This window comes from Pezoporus flaviventris, unplaced genomic scaffold, assembly GCF_033815535.1.
Source record: "Pezoporus flaviventris isolate CSIRO_AGI_PZ_B2104156 unplaced genomic scaffold, CSIRO_AGI_Pfla_v1 ptg000078l, whole genome shotgun sequence".
NCBI lineage: Eukaryota > Metazoa > Chordata > Aves > Psittaciformes > Psittacidae > Pezoporus > Pezoporus flaviventris.
The window spans coordinates 19,074,708-19,101,847 of NW_026892626.1; the positions used below are offsets into that span (position 1 = coordinate 19,074,708).

General features: G+C 48.7%; 2 protein-coding genes across 2 annotated transcripts; both read left to right on the forward strand.

Annotated features, from left to right (window-relative positions):
- The first annotated feature begins 147 nt into the window (after positions 1-147).
- On the forward strand, positions 148-9,680 carry GGA2 (golgi associated, gamma adaptin ear containing, ARF binding protein 2). Its single transcript, XM_061473591.1, has 17 exons — positions 148-280; positions 906-990; positions 1,525-1,600; positions 2,081-2,179; positions 3,176-3,299; positions 3,718-3,821; positions 4,300-4,380; positions 4,560-4,697; positions 4,791-4,872; positions 5,541-5,660; positions 5,921-6,088; positions 6,336-6,391; positions 6,663-6,814; positions 7,385-7,554; positions 8,151-8,320; positions 8,649-8,759; positions 9,298-9,680. The coding sequence occupies exons 1-17, from the start codon at positions 226-228 to the stop codon at positions 9,406-9,408; spliced, it is 1,902 nt and encodes a 633-aa protein (XP_061329575.1). The 5' UTR covers positions 148-225; the 3' UTR covers positions 9,409-9,680.
- A 525-nt stretch (positions 9,681-10,205) lies between these two features.
- On the forward strand, positions 10,206-26,797 carry COG7 (component of oligomeric golgi complex 7). The gene is made up of 17 exons (XM_061474220.1): positions 10,206-10,473; positions 10,826-10,974; positions 11,452-11,568; positions 11,747-11,915; positions 12,734-12,816; positions 13,579-13,701; positions 14,971-15,169; positions 17,173-17,300; positions 17,838-17,992; positions 19,146-19,262; positions 19,783-19,848; positions 20,593-20,779; positions 21,821-21,961; positions 22,422-22,505; positions 24,254-24,368; positions 25,489-25,632; positions 26,483-26,797. Exons 1-17 carry the CDS (start codon positions 10,308-10,310, stop codon positions 26,647-26,649), a joined length of 2,310 nt encoding a protein of 769 aa, XP_061330204.1. The 5' UTR covers positions 10,206-10,307; the 3' UTR covers positions 26,650-26,797.
- Positions 26,798-27,140: the final 343 nt, after the last annotated feature.

The window sequence follows — 27,140 nt, forward strand, 5'->3', positions numbered from 1 at the left end:
ATGATTTATGATTAAAGGAACGTGGTGAGTTTTGGTTCCGTTCTCGCCCACGCTCGCTCTGCACCCAGCGAGGGGAGGAGCCGCCAGCAGGGGTGTGTTTGTGGGCTGGGTGTTTCATGGGCCCAGCCCGTGGAGTGCGGGTCCACACCAGGCAAACGTGTGGGCTGCCCGCGGGCGAGCAGCGCGCCAGGAGTGGGGGTGGATCCGTTTCCTGCTGCCGGCGGGATGGAGCTGGAGCCCGAGCCCATGGCCGGTGCCACGGAGCTGGAGCGGTGGCTCAGTGAGTGGGGCTGGGGCCTGAGCGGGAGGGCGCTGGAGCAGCCTCAGCTCCATGGGGAAGGGCCCATCTCCTCCAAGGAGCCCCTTTAGGGTGATGTTCGTGGGGGCTGTCTTAACCTGCTGCGTCTTTCCCACTCCCCGTCTCTCCTGTCCTTCGTTGTCCCCAGTCCTGCCCAAGCTGAGTGCTTGAAGAAGGTTATTCCTCAATCCAGCCATGCAGGCAGAGCTTTGGAATGCGTACTTGTGCAGCCCTGTTTCAAAAGGGTGACCTGTGCCTCTGTTCCTGCACAGGAAAGCTTGTCCGGTCCCAGGAGAGCTGCCTGTAAATGGTTTTAAGTTTCCCGTGCTCTGCACTAAAAGGAACCTGATGCTGCTGCTTTCAGCACCTTGGTTCCTGCCTGACTTTGACTCTGAGGGTCCCCCGAGGACTCTTTAGGCAGGTTTTAGTACCAGCTCTTTCCTGCTTGTCCTGTGCCTTCCACTTCTGCCTGGTTTACAGAGAGCCCTAGAGCAGGCGGGAGCAGCAGGAGGTCGGAGCTGCTTCCTGCCTTGTGCCCTTCCTCCTTGTGCCCTCACACACTTCTCAAGCTGAGGCTGTTTTCATGTCTTTTTGTTTCCTGTGTAAGACAAAGCCACTGAGCCGGGTATCCCTGAGGAAAACTGGGAATGCATCCAGCGGTTCTGTGACCAGGTGAACGCTGACACGGACGGGTAAGGCAGGCAGATGGCTCTGGGGGTTTGTTCCTGGCTGGGTGCCTGGCTCTGACCTTCCCTCGTGGCTGCAGGGAACAGGGCCTGGGACAGAGCTGAGAGCCTGGCTGGGCTCTTCTGCTCCTCAGCGTCAGTATTGCAGAGCTGTGTGGTGTGGGGAGGCTGGTGTCTAGGAATGGGCTCTGGTGTCCATTGCTGCGTCTCTGCTGCTCTGTCACCAGACTCTTGGGAGGCTGGCCAAGGAATCCTGGGTGGGGATCTGCAGGGAAGCCTTGGGTGAGCTCAGCTTCTGCTTTTCCTTTCAGAGAGGTGGGAGATTCCACAGCACAGCAGACAGTCTGGGCTCTGTGATAAGGAGCAGGAACTAGTTAAACTGGTCAAAGCTTACCGATGCTCTTCCTTCAGAGCAGACACTCATGTGTTCATGCCATGTAGAGGGTTGTGAATCAGCACTTGCTCTTTGCAGCAAAAATCAGCATTTGTTTTTTTTTCGGGAACTTGTACATTGTCTGACTTGCTTCTAATACTCCCCAGCCCATTGCTTGCACCGAGGCTGCTGGCACATAAGATACAGTCACCTCAGGAGATGGAAGCTCTCCACGCACTCACAGTAAGTGCTTTCATCCACATGCAGAGAGGCAGCAGTAATTTGGAAACAGAGTTTGGGGGGAGAGGCACAACAGCTTCTTTTTCTCTTGGATGTCTCTCCCTTTTTGATGTCTCTCCCTTTTAACTTTCCATTGCACAAGGAATCCAGAAACTTGGGTGTAAGAAGGAGGAACTGCTGCTGTTTCTTCCCCTGTCGCTCTGCAGAGGGGTTTCGGTGGTCTGCAGCTTGTGCTGTTTGACCTGAGGTTCCATCATGGGATCACTGGCCCAAAAGTTATTAATGATACATAGAACAGAGCAGATGGTCTTAAACGTGCTGCTTAAGAAGGGTGGATGGAGGAAAAATACATGTTCTTGCTGCACAACTTTCCCAATATCGTGTTTGTGAATGCAGTGCCAGAAAGTTCTTAGGTTCAGTGTTAACAGTGGCACAGTTTTCCCCCAAGACTTGTGTGTGCAGTGTCTGGTTTGATCTCTGCAGGTGCTGGAGACCTGTGTGAATAACTGCGGTGAAAGGTTTCACAGGGAAATAGCAAAGTTCAGGTTTCTGAATGAGCTGATCAAAGTGCTGTCCCCAAAGGTAGGTGATCGTGGTCCTGCTGCACATTGTTGGCGGGGCGGGCTGTTTGCTTTGTGCTGCGTATGAAAACTTAGACTGAATCTTGCACAGAAGAAGAGCAGAATTCATTCTGTGCCTCCATGCACCAGGACTGGATGTGAATCCCCTGTAAAAGGTGTCAGCCGGGGGCTCTCTCTGTCCTGCAGTGCCTGTCAGGATGAGAAATGGAGATGTGTTTATCAGAGCCTGTGATCCCCCTGCATTACCCCCGTCTGCATCACAGAGCAGGCCTGCAACTTTCTTAGATACCCTTCTCAGCAACCCAGTAATCAGCTTCCCTTTTAGTGGGTCCCGTAGATATTTGCCACTTGCACAGGCTTTGTTTTCCATGAGATCACCTGGACAGCAGAGCTGCAAAGAGCTCGTTTCAGGAAGAGGTTTAACTGAGCAGTAAAACCTCTTCTCTCAGTGCCAGGTTTGGTAAAGGTGCTTCAGTGGAACAGCACAGTGTAACCTAAGTGTCAGAGTTGTGTTTGCTGTCTTGACAGAGCAGGTATTGTTTAATGAGTTTAAAATGCCTTGTGCTTGTGTGTGGCTTTTGCCATTCTGGATGTTTTTGTAATGCATTAAAGTGAGTACTCATAGTGAGAGAAATCAGAGAGCATCCAAAGACAAGTTTCGTTTCTCATTTTGTTCTGTTTTTCCTAAAATAAACCAATCTGCTTTTGGTTTCAGAGCCAATAACTGATCAGAGAAGTTCTGAAATTATTTCATTTTGATTGTTGTATAACATTTAGGTAATTATCATACACTTAATAGCATTCCCTGTATTTACAGCCACAGCAATCCACATTACTTCCTGTACTGCAAGACACCCAGTTGACAGCACGAGGAATGAAGTGCTGGGCATCTGTTTGCTACTTAGACTCTGCACACAGACATTGGGGGGCCAGACCCAGATGCACTACCTGGCACCAATTCCTTACCTTTAAACTTTGTTGTCTGTTTGGTTTTCAGTACTATGGAACCTGGTCTTCAGCAAAAGTCAAGTCAAGAGTCACAGAAGTGATATTCAGTTGGACAGTCTGGTTTCCTCAGGAAGTTAAAATTCGGGATGCTTATCAAATGCTGAAGAAACAAGGTTTAGTTCTGCTATTTCGGTTTCCTTTTTAGCCTTCCAAGTGGCACAGTTGGAAAGCACAGATGTGTCCTCTTCAGCCTGTGACTCAGCTTTTCCTAAAACATTGTGTGTGAGGTCAAGAGGACACGGGTCACACTTACACGCTGTTGGGGTCCTTAAGGGTGTATGGAACTGTTCAAAGAGATGTATCAAAGAACAGCTTTGCTAAAGAGCAGGCTGGCCTCGTGCCTCTGTTCTCACAGTGCTCACCACTGGTGTGCAGGGAAAAGGTACAGGACAAACTTGGGGATCTCTGCCCTGGAATTCTCTCCCGGGAAGGATCTGTGGAGGGGTGAAGGAAATAGGTACAAAGTCCAATGAACTGTTGAGTGTTCCAACAGCGTGGGTACCACTGAGCAACTGTTTTTACCCATTGCAGGGATTGTAAAAGAAGACCCCAAATTGCCAGAAGACAAAATTTTGCCTCCCCCTTCTCCGAGGCCTCAGAATTCTATTTTTGACACAGATGGAGAGAAATCCAAGGTAAAACCTCAGGGTTTCATGCCTGCCCCTCACCAATTTGTACTGATGAGCAAAGAAGCTCAGTTGTGCTTTGGGAGCTTTGCCTGTTTCAGACAGTATTTTTAGGATGATGCTGGTGCTTTTTGCTGTACAACAGCAGAGAATTCCTTCGTGCTTTATCAGAAGTTTTTGCCTAGTAAAAGTGAAACATTTTACAGGAAAACATCCGCTTCTATTGCCCTTTCCCAAGAGAGGGTTTCTCTTTTACAGAAATTCTACAAAGCCAGAGTGTTCCCATTCCCAGAACATCCAAGCCGTGTGTGCAGGCAGCTGTAGGAGGCAGCAATATAATCTGGATTAGATGATGGGACGTGAGCCCACATATTTCCAGGATTATAGAAACTATTCTGACAGCGGGTGTCTCAGTATCTGCTCTTATGCGATGTGTGCCTGGAGCCTGCTGCTCACTCACTGCTGTCCCATGCTCTCCCCTCGACAGCTCTTGGCAAGGCTTCTGAAGAGCAACCACCGTGAGGACCTGCAGGCTGCCAACCGACTGATCAAGAGCATGATCAAGGAGGTGGGGAGCCCCTGGGTCAGGAGCTGTGCTTGCAGCAGGGAGGGTGGGAGGTGACTTGGCAGTTCAGGCTGTGACCAGGACCCCTGTTCCTGACCATAGGGCTGCCCAGAGGAGGGAGGATTTTCAGGATTTGTTGTTAGCCAAATCATCACCTACCTTTATGTCATTTTTCATCGCAGGAACAAGAAAAGTCAGCTCAGGTGTCCAGAAGAGTGAACACCATCAGTGAGGTTTCTGAGAACGTTAAACGTATGGATGAGTTATTAGAAAACTACAAGAGACAGGAACTATCCAGATCTGACCAGGAGGCCCTACAGGTAAATGCTCTTCCGCAGGTGATTCTAGAGACAGAGAACTGTGAGGATGCCTGGGATCTCCTGAGCAATGTTCTGAAACATTTCCTTCCACAGACTCTGTTTCAACGCTGTGAGAAGCTCAGGCCGCTGCTCTTTCGCCTTGCCAGTGAGACAGTGGATGATGGTGAGGCTTTAGGTAAGAGCCAATGCTGTCCTTGCCTTTCTTTGCAGCTAAGCTCAACTGCCTTTGCTTTGACAAGTAGGGTGTGCCCTTCCCTGGGAGGGGGAATGCTTCAGCACTTGCTACCCAGCAGGCAGAGCTTTCCATTTCACCTTTAAACCGTGCCCCCCATGGAAGTGGCTTAAGTCTCCTCTGACTTAAATGATTCAGGAAAATGATTCATTTTCACTTGGAGCCCAGAGTTAAACAGTGGCCAAGGTGGCTGTCATGTTAACGGGGTCTTTATGCTAGTAAGGGGGAAGATTTCATCCCCTCACCTGTAACTTGATGGGTTTGTTACCGCACCAGGATTGATGAGACCCTTGAGCCCCATCAGCCCATTGGAGCCCTCCACAGGAGCTCCACGCACTATATCAGAGGGTGATTCCACTGCTCTGTTCCGGGTACACGGTACCACATTCATCCACCAAGTTAAAAAAGTTCTGAAGTAAGTTTTCAAGCTAATTTTAAGTGAATTTGAGTCTCCAGAAACTCACACAAAGTAGATCTTAACTGAGAATTGTTACAGTGAATCATGTTTTTCTCACTTGTGAACTCCTTGTTGTGAGTGAGAAGGTTGAATGTGGGTGAAGTTGAACTTTGTGTTATGACATTAATGGTGTGTTTCTTCTCTTGTTTTCCAGCTGAGATACTGCAGGCCAATGACAAGCTCATCCAGGCACTCGGACAATACAGGCAGGTTGTAGCCAGCCGTGAAGATGGGGCTGGAGGAGGTCCAGTCACCAGCTCTGTGGATGCACCAGGTAAAGAGTGTTCCATGACAGCTCTGTTCCTACTCATCAGTGTGAGCGGGGTTTGGAAGGGAAGTGCTTCTTGGAAAATAAATGTGGCTAAAACCCTGTAACACAGGAAAACTGTTACGTAGCCATCGTTTTCTTTCACGTATGGCTGATAGAAGGTATTCTTGAGGTTCTTCCCCAGGAGTCCTTTTGGGCATGCCTGTGCTGTGGGTACACAGTTCCATTCAGGAGGTTTCTCTTTAACTCTTTCTCCTATTTCCAAGCACACCAACCACCCCGAAGGCGCATGAAGAGCTACACCCTGATTGACTTCTCTGAGCTGGAGGCGACATCCCAGTGTGCCACAGACCAGTCTGCAAACACAACCACCACCTCCTGCCACGGCAGCACCACCTCTGCCTGTCTGCTCGAGGAGGAGCTGAAGTCATTAGGTTTGTCATTGCGATTCAGTGCCATGTTATCCCTGGTGACGGGGGTCATGGGGTTTAATACAAACACAACTTGACTCTAATGTTGGCCCTAGGAGGACATAGACCCTTTCAGGCATGAGTTTTCAAGAATGTAGTTTCTTTATTGGTGTTAGACTGTAGACAGACTGCTGCTAGACAAGAAGGGAAGAACCTGTGCAAAACCCTTGTTTTCTGTAACTGACCTGTGACATTTTGGCATCTTTCTTAGGTCTCAGCAACTCTCCAGTTGTACAGAAACCACCTTCTGATTTTGGCTTTGCAGAGGTGAGTGATCCTCAGCTGCTTTAGTCCATAAGGTACAAAGGACAAAAATCAGATGTGATTCTTGATCTAGCTTTCTCTGGCAGCCTTTGTTACACTACCTGGTTCTGAAGGTGAAACTGGAACCCGCCTGCTCTGCCAGGAATTTCTCAGTCGCAGTTTGCAACCAGATTACTCATTTCTACTTTAAGTAGCGTTATTAAACCAGAGGTGATTTTTTAAGAGGATTTTTGCTGATGTTCTGTACCATGAACCAGAAGTGCTTGTTTTTCAGACTGCTGTATGCAATGGGTATGGTGAAGTTGTAAGTGCTGCTCAAACACTGGGACTGCAGGAGGGCTGGGAAGACCCCTGTTCAGAGAAGAACGCACTTCAGGGCCTGTTTGATCAGCTCTCTCCACCCCCCAGCAGCAGGACGTTATCTTGGTAAGGAATCTGTGCATAACACAGTCTGACTTTGGAGATGAGGAGTACAGGTTTACAGCACTGAGGTTTAGGGAAACCTTCCAGGTACACTGGTTAGGGATGACAAGCTGTCCATCCATGCACGGGCTCTTCAGCTGTTACAGACCTGCTAATGGAGCTTTGTAATTGCACACCAGAGTCAGGAACTTGAGGAGACAAATCCCATGGCTTAGGAACAAGGTGATATTGCACTAAAACAACAAAAACCTTGTCCTTGAGCTAGAATTTACTTCAGTGTCACTGACTAGAGCTCCAGAGTCTGTGCACAGGGAGAATGGATTTCCAAAACCTGGAAACAAACTTCATGATGGTAACAGAAATCAAAGTCTGCCTTAGTGACTGCTGACACAGCAACTTCTTCCTTAGAAAACAGACAGGTTGTGAATTTCTGAAGAACTCTGAGTGTAAGCTTGTATTTTCTTTATACCTAAAAGGGATGAGGGATTGGGATACATATGGAATCAGCAGCAGATGGTACACACCATAGAGTCTCCCCAGTTAATATAAGCTTTCTACATGCTTTCTTTCCAGGGATTTATCACCAATGACATTGCCCTTCCCAGATCTGCCAAATAGCTCAATGGCAGATACCTCATTCTCCAGTCTAGACTACGAGCTGAAGCCTGCTGCCTCTTTGCATCCAGCTTCCCACGATGCTTCTCTAGAAAACCTTTTTGTCCCTTTAATTTCAATTACACCGAGTAAGTGCAATGATTTCTGTGCCCCAGCTTGGCTTGCTAGAGCTCTTCTGTGATTTTTGCAGGGGAGCAAGCCGAAGTAGCTTCATGCTGTATGGGTTGGCTGGAGAAAAGTAGTGACTGTTCTATGAAGGACTTAATGTACCTGAGAATTTGAGCAAGTGCTAGGGATCCTACCATGGAAATGTCCTTGTCCTCCCTACTCAGCAGTCAGGACTCTTCTGCCTCCAGTCTCTCAAGTGAAGGATTTGCCACATTCTGGAAGGACTGGATGGTGATAGGCAGGTGTGGATTTACCAGGCACTGGTCATAAGGGGCCACATCTTGTGTGTGCCAGTCATCTCTCCTGGATCCACACCTGACATCTCTGGCTGGCTGTTGAAATCCGAGTGGCTAAATCTCCAATTTAGACATTCAGATTCCCTTCTCTGCCTTCGAGGTGAAATGTACATCCCAGGCAGTGCTGTATTGCTGCTTGCTCTGTGAGTTTGCTGGAGGAAGTAAAATTTTGAGTGTTTCCTTTCTGCTGCTCCTTATCCCATCTTTGCTGTTCTGCCCTCAGGAAGGGGAATCCATGCTTCTCCTCTTGTCTCCGGCAGGTGGTATCTGTCCACTTACTGTGTTCGATAGGAATGGTTTCAAGGCTATGCTCCACTTCTGCAGAGACCCTGCTCCTGGCCGACCAGACGTGCTGGTGATGGTTCTTTCCATGCTGAGCACATCAGCTCAGCCGATTAAGGACATCATGTTCCAGGCTGCAGTCCCAAAGGTGAGAAGCCTGTGAATGAGTAGCAGAGAGTGGGACTTCAGAAGTGTCCCGAGGAGAAGGTTCACTGCTTCTTGCCTGGGAGTTGCCTCACTCATTGGAAACTGCAGGGCTTGCTTTCTGAAGGGTGAACCTGTTGTATGGTGGGGCCTGCAGCACAGAATTGTCTATTTAGGAGTATCTGCCTTCAGATGCAGGCTGTCGAAAGAGGTGCTTTTCATAAAATGACAGCATCTGGCTGGTGTATCTTTAACCAGCTCTGTGGCTTGGTGGTACTCCCAGTCCTTGTCCCGCATGGACCAAAAGGCATTCCTTTTGTTTTCTCTTCCAGACCATGAAAATAAAGTTACAACCAGCCTCTGGTTCCGAGCTGCCTGCCTTCAGCCCTCTTCTCCCCCCTGCTGTGCTATCCCAGGTGCTGCTGCTCTCCAATCCACACAAGGTATGTGTCATGGTTGATTCTGCTGGTGGAGCACTCAGAATGTCACTGTAGTGGTGGGGTGTTTGTATGAAAAAGGGGGAGAGTGTTTTCAGTGGGGACAGAGCACACTGGGCTGTTGGGGGAGCATTTTCCCCACTGAAACGGCTTTCAGAGGTATTATTTGAAGGATGGAATGGGCAGTTCTGCTTCAGTCCACCTGCAGATGGCTCCTGGTATGCACCATGCAGATGTCTGCAGCTGGTGGAACATGCCACCCCAGGCACAAGCAGTTGTGTTGCACTGGTGAATGATCATGGACCAAAGCTTGATGTAAGGAATCCTCTATCACCACGAAGGCTGGGCAGGCCGGGATTGCCAGGCATGCCCTGGGGACATTTGCACAGGTCTCCCAGTTGCTCCTTATGTGCTTATGAAGATCCAGGTCTTCCCAAATGGCTGAGGTGTTCCTCTGCCCCTTCAGAGGGTGACTCACTGCAGCAAGGGGGGTGGCTGAGCTCTGCAGCCATGAAATGCCCCTCTCTGTTCCTTTCTCTCACAGGATCCCATCCGGCTGAGGTACAAACTCGCATTCACCCAAGGCGTGCAGCCCTGCAGCGAGGTGGGAGAGGTGACCGGCTTCCCGGAGCCAGAGCTCGGCGGCAGCAGCTAGAGTTCAGCAGGCTTGGACATTACCATGGAGCCTTAGCTCTGTGTGTGGGGAGGGACTACATGCCAGCAGGGCCGGCCTGCCCCCTGGTATGGAGCGATCTGCCATGTCCTGCTTCCTTTTGGGTTTTGGGTCGTTATTCGGCAGGAGGGGTGTAAGCTGCCTGCTCCTGCCATGGCCTTTCACTGGAGCTGACCCTGCTTTACAGAAGGCTGCTGCAGAGCCCTGCAGCCTCACTGCTGCTTCCAGCCAAACCTTTCCAGCTGCTTCCTGGGCCAATTACCCATTACTTTTATAATTAAACAAACAAGTAACCCTACAGCAGCACTCATCCCTCGGGTCAGGGAGCCAGGGCTGGGCTGTTCTAGGGCAGGGGCTGCTCTCACCAGGGTGTGCGTGCTGATGTGCAGCCAGGGCAGGGGCTGCTCTCACCAGGGTGTGCGTGCTGATGTGCAGCCAGGGCAGGGGCTGCTCTGTGCCCCGGTGCATGGGGTTTGCCGAAGGTACAAACCGGAGCACGGGCAGCGCAGGGGCTGTGCTGGGACCAGCCTGGGCGGAACCAGCCGTGTGCCCCGCGGGCCCTGGGCTGACCGCAGGGCTCGGGGGCAGCTCTGGCACTCAGGTGGGGAAAGGACAGGGCCGGGGTCCGCACCGGTAACGGGAGCCGGCGCGGCGGGGCTCCGGTGGGGCCTTCCCGGGTCCCTCTCGGTGCGAGGCCACCCTGCCCCGGCAGCACCGGCTCGTTGCTCGGCGCGGGTCCCGCCTCCCGCGCTTTAAGCCGGGACCGCTCCGCTCCGCCCCGCAGACTCCGGGCGGCTGCGCGCAGGGGTACGGCGGCCGGCAGGGACCCGGCAGCGTTCCCCGGTGCGCCGGGGCTGTCCCCGGTGCGCGGAGCCGCGGCCATGGATTTCTCGCGGTTCCTGTCGGATGACTTCGAGGTGAAGAGCTGGGTGAACGCGGCCTTCCGCGCCGTGCAGCAGGAGGCCCCGGGCAAGGTGGACGCTCACGCCGCCACGCTGGTGATGAAGCTGCAGCTCTTCATCCAGGAGGTCAACAACGCCGTGGAAGGTGAGGCGGGGCCCGCGGGAACTGCGCCCGGCGCGGCGCGGCCTCCCCTGCGCCTCGGGGCCCTGTCAGGCCCGGCCTCGGTCGGGAAGCGGCTGCCGCTGCCGGGGCAGGGTCGGGCGGGCGCTAGGCCGGGTTGGAGCGGGCTGCGGCAGTGGAAGGTGTCCCGGCCCGTGCAGGGGGCGGGGGCTGGGTGGGCCTTAAGGTCCCTTCAGCCCAAGCTGATTCTGTGGTTCCGTGAACTAAACTGATGTTGTTTTGTGGAGGTGTTAAAGATCAGATGAGATTATTGCGAGCCTCCCTCTTTCCTGTGGGGGTTCTCCCGCCCTTCTCACTGTTGTGCTTGTTCCTGCAGAAACAAGCCATCAGGCTCTCCAGAACATGCCCAGAGTCCTCCGGGAAGTGGAAGTCTTGAAACAGGAGGCAACGTTCCTGAAGGAGCAAATGATCCTCGTGAAAGAAGATATAAAGAAATTTGAAGCAGACACGGCTCAGTCAATGCAGGTGGTGCTTGTCTTACTTCAGTGGTCGTCTGCAGCTTGTGTCCAGAGATGTTCCTGTTAAACAGTCTTGTGAACCCGGGATAGACAAACCCACTTCTTTTAATGCTAATGCTGGGAAGGTGGGTGACACAGCCCAGTGCAGTCTGTGTTTTGTCAGGAGCAGCTGAGCATGGTGCTGCTCAGAGAAGGTTGCTGTTACCTGACTGGGGACACCGATTTCTGCCTCTTGGGTGCGTAGAGTTTTTCGGGCACAGTGGACACCAGCGGTGCAGCCCAGCCTTCAAACCAGCCTTGTGTTGTTTGACTTTGGAGGTTGATTTAACACCTCTCCCTCTGTCAGGCAGCTCCTTCCTCCTTGTAACAGGGGGATCTTTTCACACATTTTCTATAAGTCCAAGCCAAAAGCGCTCCCACAGGATAAGTGTCTGTGGCAGTCTTCTCTTGTTTCAGTGGGCAACATGATTTATCTTTTCTTCAGGTCCTGGTAGAGATTGACCGAGTGAAATCTCGCATGCAGTTGGCTGCAGAGTCACTTCAGGAAGCAGACAAATGGAGCACATTAAGTGCAGATATTGAAGAGACTCTTAAAACACAGGTAGATGCCACATTATTCTGTCTGGTCTTGTGCCTTCAGCTTTGCAGGGTAACTGAGTTTGAAAGCAGCTTTTGAGCTGGCTCCAAAACAAGTGTCTGTTTGTAAAATGTCATGATGGAACTGGTATTAATGCTTTCCAAGGCCGTGTTGGGTAACCAGGTTGCCTCCCCTGTGGCAGGATGTGTCTGTGATTTCGGCCAAGCTCACGAGCATGCAGAGCAGCCTGGCGATGCTCGTGGATACGCCGGATTACTCTGAGAAGTGTGTGCATCTGGAGGCCCTGAAGAACCGGCTGGAGGCCATGGCCAGCCCTCAGATTGTTGCTGCTTTTAACTCCCAGTCCGTAGGTCAGTAGCTCTTGGTGTCATTCACTATCAGCACAGAGTTGATGGTCTTTAAAGAGTAAAATGTTTGGGTGGGAAGCTCTTGTCTGAGGCTGTTCTGGGCGTGTGGAGACATGGGGCTTTTCTCCCATTGAAGAGTTTCTCTGTTTACACTGAATCATGTGTTTTCCTGAAGTCCAGCTCCTGTAATATAAATCTGTAAATGTCCACAGAGAATCTGCTTGTGGTGACTTGCACAGCTGAGGGGCACTTCTGGTTACTTGGGGATTTTGTTTCTCTGCCTTCTGGGTCCTGTTTGCAAACAAGGTCTCATTACTGAGTACTGATGTATTCTGTGGACAGAGCTACAGTCACCCCCTCACCCTGCAAACCAGACCTTTGAGGACCTGGGGTTTCAAAGGCTCGTGTAAGAGCTAACTGTGCTGTTAGTCTCGAGGCAGCATACATGGTTAGGTAGCAGCTTGGGGAGTGGTGAAGGCAAAGCTGAGGACTTTGTGAGGTATGTTCTGGTTTTGTAGATAGCAGCTTATTTCTGGAAAACAGTAATTTCCTCCCAAGAAATGCTCTGGCTTTATCCATCTTGGATACTAGATACATTGAAGAAGTTGAGTTCATTCCTTGTGCCTGCTGCCTGTTCTTGTTTGAGTGTGAGTTTTAGGCAGTTCCGCTCCTGTTTGAGAAAATAAGCAAACAAGAGGTGAAAGTGTGTCTTTCTGTATAGGCTGTTGTGTGTGCTCCCCTCAAAGAAGAATTCTCTTGCTCAGTGAGGCTAATGTCTCGCCCTCACCTTTGACTGTGAACTATTGCTTTGTTTTGTTTAGATCAGGCAAAAACGTTTGTTAAAGTCTTCACTGAAATTGATCGGATGCCCCAGCTCCTTGCTTACTATTATAAATGTCACAAGGTCAGTATCTGGATAATCCTTTAATGCAGAGCAATGAAGACTTGATCTCTTGCTTGGCTTGGACCGTAGGGGGAGCTGCTACATCACGTATTTTACCTGTTCGAAGGAGGATGGAACCTGTTCTACGTTTCATTCTCTGACTCCTCTTTCTGGCTCTTAATAGCTGTAGTTACTCCCTATGTTTCAAGAGTAAGTCTCCCTTCAGGGCTGTGTGTTTCTTCTTGCAGTAGGCAGAGGATATGTGGGTTCTGCTTGAATTCTCTGTACCTTACAGTTTTGCTTTGCTTTTCTTGGATGTGGCTATGTCAGCAAAACTTCATTGCTGCGACTTGCCAGCCGCTGAGTTCTGTAAACTCTTTTCAAGGAAGATTAAAAGTTGGAATTCCAGACAGTGCTGTGGCCATAACCTGATCCTCAAATTTCTCTCATGACTGTGACTTTTGAGGATTAAGTTCAAGGCTGGGGCTTGCCAAGTATTTCAACTATTATGTGGAGGTATCAGTTACAGGCTCATTTTATGAGTAAAATACCAATGTTAATTAAATCTTTGTATCAACTAAGAAGCCTCTAGCTTTGTGCTGAAAGTCTTTTCCTTCTGTGATGCTGAACTATAACAAAATGCTATGCTGCACTCTGGGGAGAGGGGCGAGGGTGGGCACTGTGTGTTAGCATAAGTGCTGAACATGTCAAGTTCTTGGTCTGAAATAATAGCTGGATGTGTGGACTATCAGTTCTCCTCTTAGAATGGTTCTTCTTCTGCAGGTGCAGCTGGTGGCAGCATGGCAGGATCTTTGCCAGAGTGACTTAAGCTTAAATCGCCAGTTAACTGAACTGTACGACACGCTCCTTGGGACCTGGCACTCGCAGCTCCAATGGGCAACGCAGGTGCAGTGGCTGTTTGATGCTGGGTTAACAACAGGACTGAGCACACTCCTAATTGTCACAAAGCTCAGAGGAGTTCTTTTGTGCTCACCCTTTGAGTTGTGCTCTGCCTTATCAGTGCAGGACAGAGCTTGCAACCTTTCTGTTTCTTGTCCAGCTCTTGCAGACAAGATCTGATTTCTGGTGTTCCACCAACAGCAAGGTTGCTGTGTTACTGGCATTAAAGCTGCTCTATCGCTTTCATCTGTATCTTAAGTTAAAAATAATTTGTTGGTGTTGCAAATGTGTTCTGTTGCAAGACATTTGAAATGCCTGAATTGCTTTATCACTTGGCCCAGAGGAAGCCCTCAGGGCCATATTAGACTGATCCATGTCACTGGTGGAAGATATCTGAGAGCTTCTGCTATGACCTCTTGAGTCTGTGTACGTGTTTTTCCTGCCAAGAATAACGCAGGATCCAAAAAAGTTGTTGTCCTTCAGTGAAATGAAGAAAGAAGTTCATACTCTTGAGCCTCTCGCAGAGGCTTTTCATCCATGAAGGGTAGGAGATTCTTATCTTCACGTTATGGAGCCTGGTGCAAGTGCTGGGCCTGTGCTGCAGAGGAGCAGAATGTTCCTTTGAAATGTATTTTTTCTGCCTAATGATTCGATGTGAATTACAGGTCAGATGTCAGCTTACATTGTAGCAGATGCTCTTTGGTTGGGAGAGGGAAACAGCACGTGAGGCAAAGCTTATCTCACTTGCTCTCCTCTGCTGCATCTGCTTTCTGGGGAGTTCTTAGACCTTTTTCATGGTAGTCCCAGCTTTCAAAGCAAATGACTGAGATGAGCTGGCAAAAAAGTCCCCATCAAAGGCTGTAGCCCATTTTGTGCTGGAGTTGAGGGTGGTGCATGTAAATAAATGTTCTCAGCTGATTAAAGTCTTTCTGACCTTTCCAGCATGGACTTCTGCCTATCTGACCAGTAACTTGGCTCATGATACAGTACAATTCCTTTGTATTTTAGGGATACATGTGTTTTTTCCCCACACACCTGTGTAAACTGAGTGTTCTGTTTTCAGGTGCCTCTTTCTACCAGGTGTGTTTTTGAATCACTGTAGTGCCTGTGTGCTGCTGATTTCAGGTTTCACCTGTACCTGTCTTCACAGCTTCCTGTGCTGGTAGATGTGGTTTGTACATTGGGGGTTCTCTCTGGAAACCAGCTGCTGCTTTCTGCCAGTTGTGTTCCTCTGGGATAATACACTTTTGCTTAGTAGCTCTTCTGCTGTGGCAGGTTTTCAAGAACCCCCATGAAGTTGTGACTGTGTTGTTGATCCAAACTCTGGGAGCGTTGGTGCCTTCCATTCCTGTCTGCCTCAGCACTGCCGTGGAGAGAACAGGACAAGAAACCAAGCTGAATAAGGTGCTAGAGCTCTATGATGCCACCGTTCACTTCGCAAAAGGGCTGGAGGTGGCGATGCTGCCAAACCTGAGTAAGGCTCTTGCACTGAATTTTGTCATTCTGTTCATCAACTCCTTTGTAAAGTTCCATTTGGGATTTAATTTAGTTTTACACGGAAGGAGGGATTCTCTTCTATGGTATTGACCTTTGAATTTGCACCTTTGTGTGTCTGTACATGTACATGGCTGTCACGGTAAATAATGTTTAGCACTTTTCCTTTTATGAGCGTTACTTTTTCTTCTGCCTAATGGATGAGGAAATGTCTCTAGGGAAGATATCTGTGAAGCCCATTGTGAAAGATTACAAAGCATTAAAGTTGAGGAGTTTCCTGGAATTAAGTCACACCTTGCTAAACAAGAGAAAACCTGCTTGAAAGCTGCATCCATTGGATGCTGAAGTTTTATTTTGGTAGTTTCTCTGTTGCTACTGGCTTATGCATTAATCAGGTGAAAACGCAAGGCCAGATGCTATTTCTGAACCACTGGTAATTTATTCCCTAGCAGCATCCTGGGTGCTTGATTCAAAGTCTAACCTGTGCTTTCCTTACCCTCCGATGTTTGTCATCTCGTTTTGGTCATGACTCAATAATTCCCACAAACCACAATGTAGTGAGGTGTTGTGTTTACACAAGTTTATGCCTCATTTGAACTGTTGGCTATTTATAGTCCTTTATTAATCTACTAGGGTCCCTTCAAAGACTGGGTACGGGAAAATCCTAAATTAAAGCTAATGGAGCATTCCTAATGCTGTGTTTCCTGTGTTTGGTTCCTCGTACCATTGTCTTGAGCTGTTTCAACCCAGATTCTTACTTGATCATGTAAATTATGATTACTGGGCAATTTCAGGGAGTATGACTATCATTGTTTCTGGTTTTGTTGTCTTTGTGTACTCTTGGCAGTCATTTTCTATCCTTGGCTTAGCTTAATTTGTGGTTCATGATAGGAATGATTAAAAAGGACTTGGAAAAATGGAGTCACATTCTGGAAGATGGTGGAATAGGAAGACAGCTGCTGCCCTGCTGTCTGAGTGTGTTTAAGAAAACCCCAATAAACCTTCATTTCCATCTCTTGCTCTGGGGTGAGATGTTTGGCAAAAGAAGTATCTCAAGAATGGAAAGGCAGGTGACTCAGCACAGCAGAGTCAAACCAGTTCCTACATATGTGTATGTGAGGGGAGGGTTCAGTTATGATTCACAGGATAATTCAGGCTGGAAGGAACCTCAGGAGATGGTCTAGTACAACCTCCTGCTCCAAGCAAGGTCCACTGTGAGTTCGGACCATGTTTCTCAGGGTATTGCCTAGTCTGATCTTGAAAACATCCAAGCATGGAGGCAGCCCAGGCTTTGGGCAGCCTGCTCCATTGCTTGTTTGTCCTTGGGGTATAAAGATTTTTCCTTCTATCCAGGATTCAAAGTAATCACGGTTTGCTGCTAGTTTGAATTTGGCAAAGCTTCACAGTAACAGCTGGTGTCCAGCTCTCATTTGAGAAAGGGTGGTTCAGACCTGGTTTTTGTTTGGGTTTGCAGCTCTGCTCAACAGGATGGCACTGAAATACTGAGTTCATGCTTCAGCTTCAGCTGGGGTTGAGGAACACTGTGAAGTAGAAGTGCCAAGTGGATTGTGTTAGCGTCAATTTTAAGTATTAACCAGGCCTCCTGATAAATGAGATTGCTCCTGTTTGAAGGTGTGGGAGTAGTGTGTTTCACTTCTCAAATGGCTTCACTCCTTCCCTTCCACTGTAGGTTGGAATGTTTCATAGATTCTTGTCACCCAGGCTGTTGTAGAGCAGTGAGTGATAATTTTCTTGAAGCACTTGTTGAGGTAGAACATCTTGGGCTTAGGAAGCAGGTAGAGATAATAACCTTGGTTTTAAGTAAATAAGTAAAATCTGTGTAGATGAGACTTGAAGCTGCTGGGCAGCATTCCAGGCTGTGTAGGCAGCGGGTTCCAACTGAGGAACTGCTGCAGGTTGCTTGAAGCAAGGCTTTTAGTAGCAATTCATCCGTTTGTAGACTAAACACCTGATTCCTTGTAGAGGAGCAGAACCTGGTGAAAGTGATGGAACTGGTGGAAGCGGTGTACGGTCCCTACAAGCCCTATCAACTCAAGTATGGAGACCTGGAAGAAGAAAACCTCCTCATTCAGATCAGTGCAGTGCCCTTGGTAACGTCTTTGTTCAGCTACACAGGGGGAGGCTTGAAACTTCTACTAAATACACGGGTCTTTATCATTTGCTCTCCTTCCTCCTCTAATTTTTTGGGAATGTTTCCTGCTTGCAGTGTATTTCTTTATTATTAAGTAACTTAAGAAATGAAGTTAATTCAGCAGCACTGTCAGGTTGGAGGTAGCTCCTTCCTTCTTCACACAACAACCAGCACTGTGTGGATCTGCTGGAGACTTTACCAAAATATTACTGTCAACCAAGAGCCTTCTTCAGGTTCAGTAGATTTTAAGGACAAGAGGAAAGTCCTTTTTTAGAAGATTCTGTTGCTGACCGAACTGTTTTTCCTTGAAGACATGGTAAACATAGGATTTGGCAGCTTTTATTAGCAGGAGGGTCTTAGCAACCAACATTGTTCTCCCTTATGTGTTTCACAAGATCAGAGGATACTGGGAGAATCAAGTGTTACACAAGGTGTCTTTAACACCTGGACACTCACTGAAAGGAAAGTCAGGCTTAACTTTGTTGTTGTTATTTAGGAGCATTGGGAAGTAATTGACTGTGTCCAGGAACTGAACCATTCAGTCAACAAACTCTTCATCCTGGCTTCTGGAGCCATCGACAACTGCATTAAGCTCACGGATGGACTGGGAGTGTGTGAGCTCCTTAAGGCCCTGAAAGCCCTTTTCTCCAAGTAAGGTGCTTTTAGTTACACTGCTCTATTTATCCTGAGGGAGTAGCAAGTACTCAGTTTGTGGCCAAGGGCTTTGTAGCTTAAGAAGAAGGCCTGAGAGCGGAAAATATCTATAACCGTAATGTGAATCATGTGATGTTCTCTCCTGCTGCTTCCTTCAGGCAGTGACTGTTTCTTAGGGGAAGGTGGAAGCTTTTAATGGCAAAATCAGAGACTTTTCTTGGCTGTTTTCTATTCTGTTTGGGCTGAAATTTGTTTTTAAAAAGTACTTTTGGAGGTGAAAATGTTTCCCAAAACAGCATGAGACAAAGACAGATTTGGTTGATGAAAGTAGATCTCAGCAGGGAAAAATACACCTACTGGGACAAGTGACCTCACATTAGGAAGCTACCTGAAAGGGCGAGGTACCCTATAGAGTGAGGTTCACTGCAAGTTCTTGTGTTGAAGTATCACTGACAGCCCACTTAGGTAGCGTTCCAGTACCCATTACCTCCTGATACCAAAAGTGCTGCTCACAAGGTATAAATCAACCTGTTGCCTTGGTGCCCTCGGGGGAAGAGGGAAGCACACCTCTCTGATCTCACCTTCTTTATAGGCAGTTACATAGCAGTGTGCATGCCTCCAGCTTATGGGCATTATTTAAGAAAAGAACAGGGGGGGTGTGGAAGACAAAATGTTCTCCTTTTATCCATGTTCTCATCTGGGGAGTAGCTGAGAAAACAAATTCATGAGATTGTTGTCGCTGTGTTCCTGGAGTAGGGGCCAAGTGATGCTGGAGTAGCAGTAGCCTTATAAACTTTTTCTGGTCTTTTCTAGGAGGTGTCATGGGGCAGTGGTAATAAAAGTGTCTTATTCAGACCTTCTCGTGGGAGTGGAGAGTTTCTTGTAACCCATATGCAGCAACCAAGTAGCCACACAGTATCTGCTCCTCTGAGTTTCAGCCTGTCTTCTAGTGTAGGCTTGAGTGGGCTGTGACTGATCGCATTCACGTGTTTGGACTGGAGCAAGTGTCTCTTCTGAACTCCTTGTAACTCCTTGAACTCCTGGTTCTTGGTCCTTGTAGAGGGCTGAATAGGCAAACTGCAGGACATGCAGCTGTGCTGCTTTCAACCTGTTCTCTTATGCTGGTGCTTGTCTCCATTCCTTCTTACAGGTATACATCTGACTTTACAAATGCGTTGCAGTCTATACGAAAGAAATGTAAACTGGATGATATTGCGTCAGATTCCCTTTTCCAGGAGGACTGGACTGCATTCCAAAACTCTGTCCGGTAACGGGGGTTTCTTTTGCCCAGCTCAGAACTGATTTTTGTATCAGCGTCAAAGGGAATTACTTGGGGTCAGTTTACACAAGTGCTTAGTGCAGGCTGCGGGGCTGTGCTCGCTTGGTTGCAGTGCTGCTGGGAGCCTTGGTGTTGGTGACTGGGTTTCAGGTTGCTGCTGGCACAGTAAGTGCTGTGAGGCTCCCCACCCTGTCTGGAGCAAGGCTGCATGTCCTATTGCTTGATATATCAGCAGCTCTTAGAATTTTCCCAGTGACATGGAGCCGCCCTTAGCCACGATGAGAAGCAGTGTGTGCGTGTGGATGAGGCTGTTGGGCAAAAAAAAAACCCAGGTTGTTGCCAAATGGCCACAGTGAATAGCCAAATTAACTGTTGATGGATGTGTCCCCTGTGGGCTGTGGTTTGGTTCTTGCATTTTATAATCACTTAGCATGTGTTCTCTGGGGGGATCCTGGCATTATCTGCCTCAAATCTCCTAACATGCATTTTTTGTCTTGTCCTTTCCCAGGATCATTACTACCTGTGGTGAGCTCCTTCACCAGTGTGGAGACTTCGAGCAGCAGCTGGCCAACAGGTGAGCACTGCTGAGTTCATTCGTGAGCTGTCAGCACAGGAACCAAGCTGAGAGAAAACAGCCACCAAGGCACTTCCATTGTGCATGGAAGGAAAGCAGAGCCTGGGAGTTTCCCCACACTGCCCTCCCCATCTGCTCAAATGTCAGAGAATGGTCATGGACTGTTCCACTCTCGTGCCCTGTTGCAGTCACAAGAATCCTTTCTCTTGGATATGTGGCTGGCTATCAAAATGACACCACAAATGGGGTTGGGAGGGAATTTTCCATCAGATCAAACTGGCAAGATTCTGACCCTCCCTTGTGAGATGGAGCAGGAATCCTTCACTGGGGTGATGAGTGTAGGTGTGCCTTAACCCATCGATTCCTTGTAACTTGAGGAGCATCAAGCACAGGCAGCATGTAGATCTTTGGTTGCTTGTAAGCATTGCACTGCTCAGCCTCTTGTACCTTGAAGTGCTTTATTCTGACTTGAGTGCCTGGGCTCTGTATAGGAGACAGGGGCTGCAGGGTGGGAAGCTGGCTTTGTTCTGTGTTTGCCTGGTGCCCTGAGAGCACAACCCTCTCTTCCTTCTCAGTGTTTCTGAGTTGCAGGCTGGTTGTGAGTGTTGGCTATAGTTAGTGTCTGCCACCAATTAATACTCTCCTGAAGTAGTGTAAATGCGGTGTGGTTCCTGGGGCCAACATGAGAAGCACAGTGGTGCCTGCAGAGGATGTTGCTGGTGACTTCCGTGTGTTTGTTTTCAGGATTCTGTCCTCTGCTGGGAAGTATCTCTCGGACTCCTACAGCCCCTGTAGTTTTTCTGGCTTTCAGGATACCAGTTCTGCAGAAAAGAAGAGCTCCATCAAGAATCCCTGGCAGGAATACAATTACCTTCTGAAGGAGAATCCATCCGAGTATGCCAGCCTGATGGAGACACTTTACACTCTAAAGGTAGCTTTGATGCTGGGGGAGTCTGCCTCTGTCCTGGGCTGCTGCTGGGCCCACAGGTGGTAGATGAGACCCGGATTCCCCTTGCAGGGTGATTACTTTTCACCCTGAGCTGCAGCCTTCTGATGGGCGATGTTCCAAGTCTTCCACACAGACAGCGATCTGTGGAGAGATAAAATGTCCAAACCCAGGAAGCCTGGACTCGTTCCATCTCTCCCCAGATCCTGACTGTGTTTGTGAACATGCCCTTATCAGTTCAGGTGAGGGAGATTTTTGTCACGGAAAACATTGGGAAGATTGTGTTGGAGCCGTCTCAAGTTATGGAGCCCACAGACCGGCTTCTCAGGACTTCCTTTGCCACCTACACTCTACTGCCATATCCATTCTGAACTATCATTCTGCAAGATCATTCAGGCGTGCATCTGTGAGCAGGGTAGAATGACTCCAGTTATCTCCTGATCTCAGCTATGTTTGCCATCATTGGTCACATGTGGTTGTGAAGTCAAGGTTATGGGTCTCTTGTTTCCTCAAAATGTTCAGATTTCTTCTGTGCTTCGTCTACCTGCAACATGTGCAGCTCTGCCTTCAGTGTTCCATGTTTGACTTTAACATTTGTTAAATAGTCAGGTTCCAGAGGTACTCCTCATGGAAAACTTTTGCTTAATTCCATGCAGGGCATCAGTTGTGCCCTTTGAGTGAAAGTCAGTTTTGCCGTCTTCTCTGCAAGTGTCTTGGTGTCTGGCCTGTGCTGGTGTCTGGCCTGTGCTGGTGTCTGGCCTGTGCTGGTGTCTGGCCTGTGCTGGTGTCTGGCCTGGTGGAATGTGATGCTGGTTCTTCGTTCTGCCCTGCAGGGAGCAGTGCAGAGTTTCTGTCTTGACTAACTGGTTGGAATAGGGCATCCCAAAGGAACCAAGCCGTGCAGTTGCAGAGGATAGCTCTTTTGTATTAGGATGACCTAATAAAGATCTCTGAAGGATGTTAACATAGCCTCTCTGTGGGCAGCTTAGTGGCTTCTGTATGTAAACAGTTTTCTGTGTGTGTTAGGAGAAAGGAACGAGTAACCACAACCTGTTGTCCTCATCGCGATCCGCCCTGAGCCGCCTCAACCAGCTGGCACATCACTTGGCTTTTGATTCTGTCTTTCTTCGCATCAAACAGCAGCTCCTGCTCGTTTCAAAGATGGAGGTGAGTGGTGGGGGCATTGCTGTGATCCAGGCTGGCGAGGTTTACCCATGGGATGGACACCTTAGGGCAGCTTACTGCTCGCTATTGCTTACCTTGCTCCTGTTCATAGTTTCCCTCTGGTATCGCAGCTCTTCCATGAGCTACAGCGAGTGGCAAAGTTTGCATCCCTTCATCCACAGCATTCACCACAGACAGCTCTTTAAGAGCTCTGGTGTTAGTTTGAGATGTTGCTTTTTTGACCTGCATGAGCACCTGTTTCTCGCAGGGGGCTGTGTGGAAAGGGGTGTGTGTTCTGGGCCTGAAGGAGGATAAAGGAAGCAGTGTTCCCACTACCTGTCTTCAGCTTTCTGAAAGTCCTTGGGTAGTTGCAGTTCTTGTTGCTTGGTGACCCCTTCCTGAATACTAATAGATTTTGTCCTCTGGGAAGTCATAGGTTCATTTCTCCCATTCTGCCTTATAGGGTTGGAGTTCTGGTGGCATTGGTGAGACCCTGACAGATGACCTGCCCAACTTCAGCCTGACTCCTCTGGAATATATCAGCAATGTAAGAGAATGCTGGGGTGCTACTGGAAGCCCAGCACTGGGGAAATCTCTTCTGCATTTCCCCATTTTTGTGTGAAATCCTAATGTTTGTTTAAATTATTACATGATGGTGCTAGATGCTCTCAGTGGTCCAGCCCTCATCAGTTGGGTTGTGCCATTCATTCTAGCTTTTGTGAAACCCTTGTCAAGTTCTGGACCAGGAAAAGAAGTCAGGAGCACAAGGAGTGGTTCTTCTGTTGAACTGCACTGTTTACAGTGTTAACTCCTGTAATGAGATGGGAACTGGCAGCTTTTGTTTGTAGGGGTGAACAATGACCACATCTTCCTAATGCAGCTCATGTGGCAGAGGAGCTCCTGCGGTGTGTACTGGGGTGATTTAATTGTACTAGGAAGTTAAAAAGTCTTGAACTCTTACCCTTCTAATCCCTCTGTGACTCCCTGGTTTCTCTTTCTGATGGAATAACAGTGAAACCTTCCTGGCAGTGGGGTGTCTGAGTGGCAAAGGGGAATGAACTGTGCATTTGTTCTGACACGGCACCCCTCGGTTCTGTGCTGCTGAACAGCACCCAGATGGCTTTCCTGTGCTCTTGGTGTTTCAAGTCGCTGCCAGATTTGCAGTTCAGATATTAATATGAGCCGCTGTTATCTCAATACAAAGTATAATTTGATAAGGAAGTTTTTTATGCTACTGGCGTTCTGTGCATTACACAGGGAATGGTTTTTCAAGGGCAGGCTGGGTTTAGATAGCTCACGGGCAGTGGATAAGGTAAAGCCTCAAGGGAAGGTTGCTGCTGAATTCTGAGGAGCTTTCCGATGAGTGCAGTTCACCAAGAGCTGTGTGTGGTTGGCAAGGGGATGAATCTTCTCACCTGCCCCTTTCAGCAAGAGTTAAAGCTGAGATGTGTGCGATTGTTACTTGATCCTGTGAGGAATCAAAGGACACTTCTGCCTGTCCAAGGCAAAGAGGAACTTCAGAAAATTTCAGATGCAAAGCATTTGTTTTCTGACATCTTTTCAGATCCACCCTTTATCCTGCTGCTGAGTGATAGGTGGGCCAAGACTAAGCCAAGGCTTTCTCTTGGGTAGTCTTGAAGTAACACCACTGTATTGTGCAGAAAACTGATATGTGTGTGTGCTGCATAGGTGAAAAGGCTGGTTGATGTGAGCTCAGAAAACACTGTTAATGAGTGTGCCCCATAGTGGGGAGGCAGAGTACTCTGATCTGTGTGCACCTAGGAAGAGTCTCTGTAGCAGCAGGTAATCATTTAGTAACAGTGCAGTATTTGCTGAATGCCTGAGGTTCTGCAGCTCTGGTGTGAATTTGTGAGCACGGTCCCTTTCTGGGAGTGATATATTTCTGTAAGTCACTATTACATTGTCACTGGAATGTGTGTTTCTTCTTCAGTGGTTTTGTTTGCTTCCATCTCTTAGATTCTGCTCTAGAAAACAGATTGCCAGGAACACTCCAGAGAGCAAAGATTTGCTTGGAGGAACAGTTCTGTGCACAGGCTCTTCCTAATATCATTGTTTCAGTGACTGCTTCTCTGACCTTGTGAAAAACTGTTTCTTGTACAAAGTGCAGCGATGAGCAAGAGCCAATTTGTTTCTGGGCAAATGTAGGTTAGCGAGTGGCTGTCAAGCTCAGCTATCTGCTTTCAGGTGTGGATTACTGCAGTTGACTTTTCTCCTCTAGCAAAGTACTTGCTTCACGTTTGTTCAGTGACTCAGCTCTTTGTGCTTTTATTCTAGATTGGGCAATATATTATGTCGCTTCCTCTCCACCTTGAGCCATTTGTCACTCAAGAGGATTCTGCTTTGGAACTGGCATTACATGCTGGAAAACTGCCTTACCCCCCAGAACAAGGTAGAGTGAAACCGAAGACTTGAAGTGTCTGAGGAAAGCTTTCACATTTTGACATGACACAGGTGTGATGTGTTGTGCTAACAAAGCTGTTGGAAGTTCAATTCTTATTATCTGGTCATGCTGTTTCTTCCAAGACTCTCATGGTGATACCCAGGAGGAGCCTCTAACTAATGGGTAAAATGTTTTTTAGTTTCATTCAAAGCAGAAGCTTTAGCTTGGTCTGAAGTTTAGTGTTTGTTGAAAGATGTATTGCTGTTTCTATCCCAGCCAAAAGCAGGGCAGACACTGGCCACAATGATGAAAACCCTGTGCTGGAGCAAGTGCAATGGTTGCTGCTGTCTGAGGCAGCCACAGCCCTCGGGCACAGAAGGTGCCTCTTCACAGCTTTCTCCCCAGAGCACACTGCAGGGGTCTTGCTGCATGTTGTTCCTCAGTTTCTCGCAGCAAGCTGTGTTTTGGCTTGTTCCCTCTTCAGATGGCTGTCCCTACCTGTGTGTCATTCATCCTGCTGCAGTAACAACAGTAGCTGCATAATGCTTCCTGGCAGGTTGGCAGCGCACCACAGTTTGTGTGGTTAATCTGTGTTTACTTCCCCTGACAGTCAAGGAAGCACAGAGCTTGGCAGTTAGCTCTCCTGAGTCTGCTGAGGACACACTCTTTAGTTCAGAGGTTTTTGCATTACGTAATTTGTCATCTTAAAGCATTTACGTTTTAATAGCTCGTTAATTTTCAAAGCACTGATGAACATGGAACGCTTTTAGAGCTTGAAAAAGCCCCCATGAATCCTTGGCATTGCTGTAGTTTGTAAATGCTCCTGGGAGGTGATCCTATAGAATGTGACAGGCAGTGCCCCAACCTCAACCTGATCCTCTGTCAGCCCCTTGGAAATGACCTCCCTGGAGAAGTAGCAGAGGCAAGTAAAGTGGTTTGGGGCTTGAGCTAGCTTTCAGCATTGTGTAGCATCAGGGAGGATATGCAACTGCTTTGACTACTCCAAAGAGCTGGTCAGCTCTGGATACTGTAATGTCCTGTTGAAGAAGCAGTTACCCATTTGTCTTGTAACAAAAGCAGCACCAATGCAGGTGAATGAGCTGCCAGCTGAGGAGAGTTCTCTGTGCAGGAGACGAGGTGCCTGAGCTGGACAACATGGCAGATTACTGGCTGGGCTCCATCGCCAGGGCCACGATGCAGACGTACTGCGAGGTCATCCTGCAGATACCAGAGCTCACGGTGCACTCCACGAAGCAGCTCGCCACAGACATTGGTAAGTGGGGGGCACACGATGTCCGCAGGGCTGCTGCTGGAGCACAAGGGCTGCTCTGTTGTTATGTGAGGTTTGAAGAAGCTGCAGTGTGTGTTTCTGCTGTAGTTGTGAGCGTGTTGGTCTGATGCCCAGCACGGTGGAGTGGTTCACAGCTGCTCTTTTGCAGTGTCCTGTCACATCCCTCTGTGAGGGAAGGGTGGTTTTGCAGTAGGTACTCCTGCTTCTTCACTGCTTTGCGTTTCTTGACTGTGGAAGTCAAAGTCCTTCAGAACTGAGAGGATTCCCTTCCAGTCTTAGCAGGGAAGGTCAGACAGTATCTCCTCAGCTCGCCGGAAAGTGCGCTTGATGCCAGTGACCTTAGCGAGAGTCTTTTTGGTACTGCTTAAAGACAAGCCCGTGGATGGGAGGCTGGTTGCTCAACATTCTCCCTGCCATCCTGGATTCCCCAGCTGACTCTGAAGCAGTGAGCTGGAATCGCCTCCTGCCTCACAACCCTTCACCTCTGCAAAACTTCCCAGCTTTGTTGTAAGCTCTTTGCCTTTGAAAGTGTGATTGTGATCCCTTATCTGTGACCGTGGTGTCTGACCACCCCGAGGGTGTTGTCTGCAGGTACTGAAACGTGACAGAACACGTCTCAGTCCTCTGAGCGGAGCAGGCAGTGTCCACACCAGTGTTCAGGAAGCCAAACCTGCACAGCAGTCAGCACAGTCAGCTTCCAAACACACTGCCCTTCCCTGTGGGTTAGAGCCATCAGTGGCAGGATTCTCGCCGCTGGGAAGAACGAAGGATAACCATCGCCTGCCCCATGTCTGTGAGCCGTGCAAGTACATGTTTATCCTTAACCTTGCAGATTATCTAATAAATGTGATGGATGCCCTTGGCCTTCAGCCTTCAAGAACGCTGCAGAACATCGTGACTCTGCTGAAGGCAAAGCCAGAGGACTACCGGCAGGCTGCGAAAAGCATGCCCCGCAGGATGGCCAGCAGCATCGCTGCCATGCGCGGCCTGGAGTGCTAGTGGGGACATCCCTGCGCTGGACACTGCTCTGGGGCTGGCCTGCTTGAGTTGGGTTCATTTCACTGTAAGCTTTGTGAGGACTCTGCACATCTCTGGGGATTAGGGGAATTAATTTCTGAATTTTAATAAATGCCTTTGTGTAGGAAAAGCTTGTTCCATTTTTCCATCTCTAAAAATAAGGGGTCCTACAGGCAGATTCACCAAAGACTGGCTGGATGAGCTTGACCAGGCTGAGCAGCGCTGGCTTCTGACTGGACATGCTCTGCTGGTTGCTGGAGAGCTCGTGCTCCGTGGTCCTGAGGGGACTGGCTTTGTCAGAGAATTTAATCACTTCTGAGTCTGAAATGACGGGGTAGGTGCAGCAAAGATGGGCTGATTGGAAGCTGGGCTGCCTGGAGGCCCTTGTCATTGCTCAAGTCTGTCATTAGTCACAACATCAGGAAGAGAGACTCATCAATTAGTAGATGAGGCACAACCAAGCTCAGCACTGA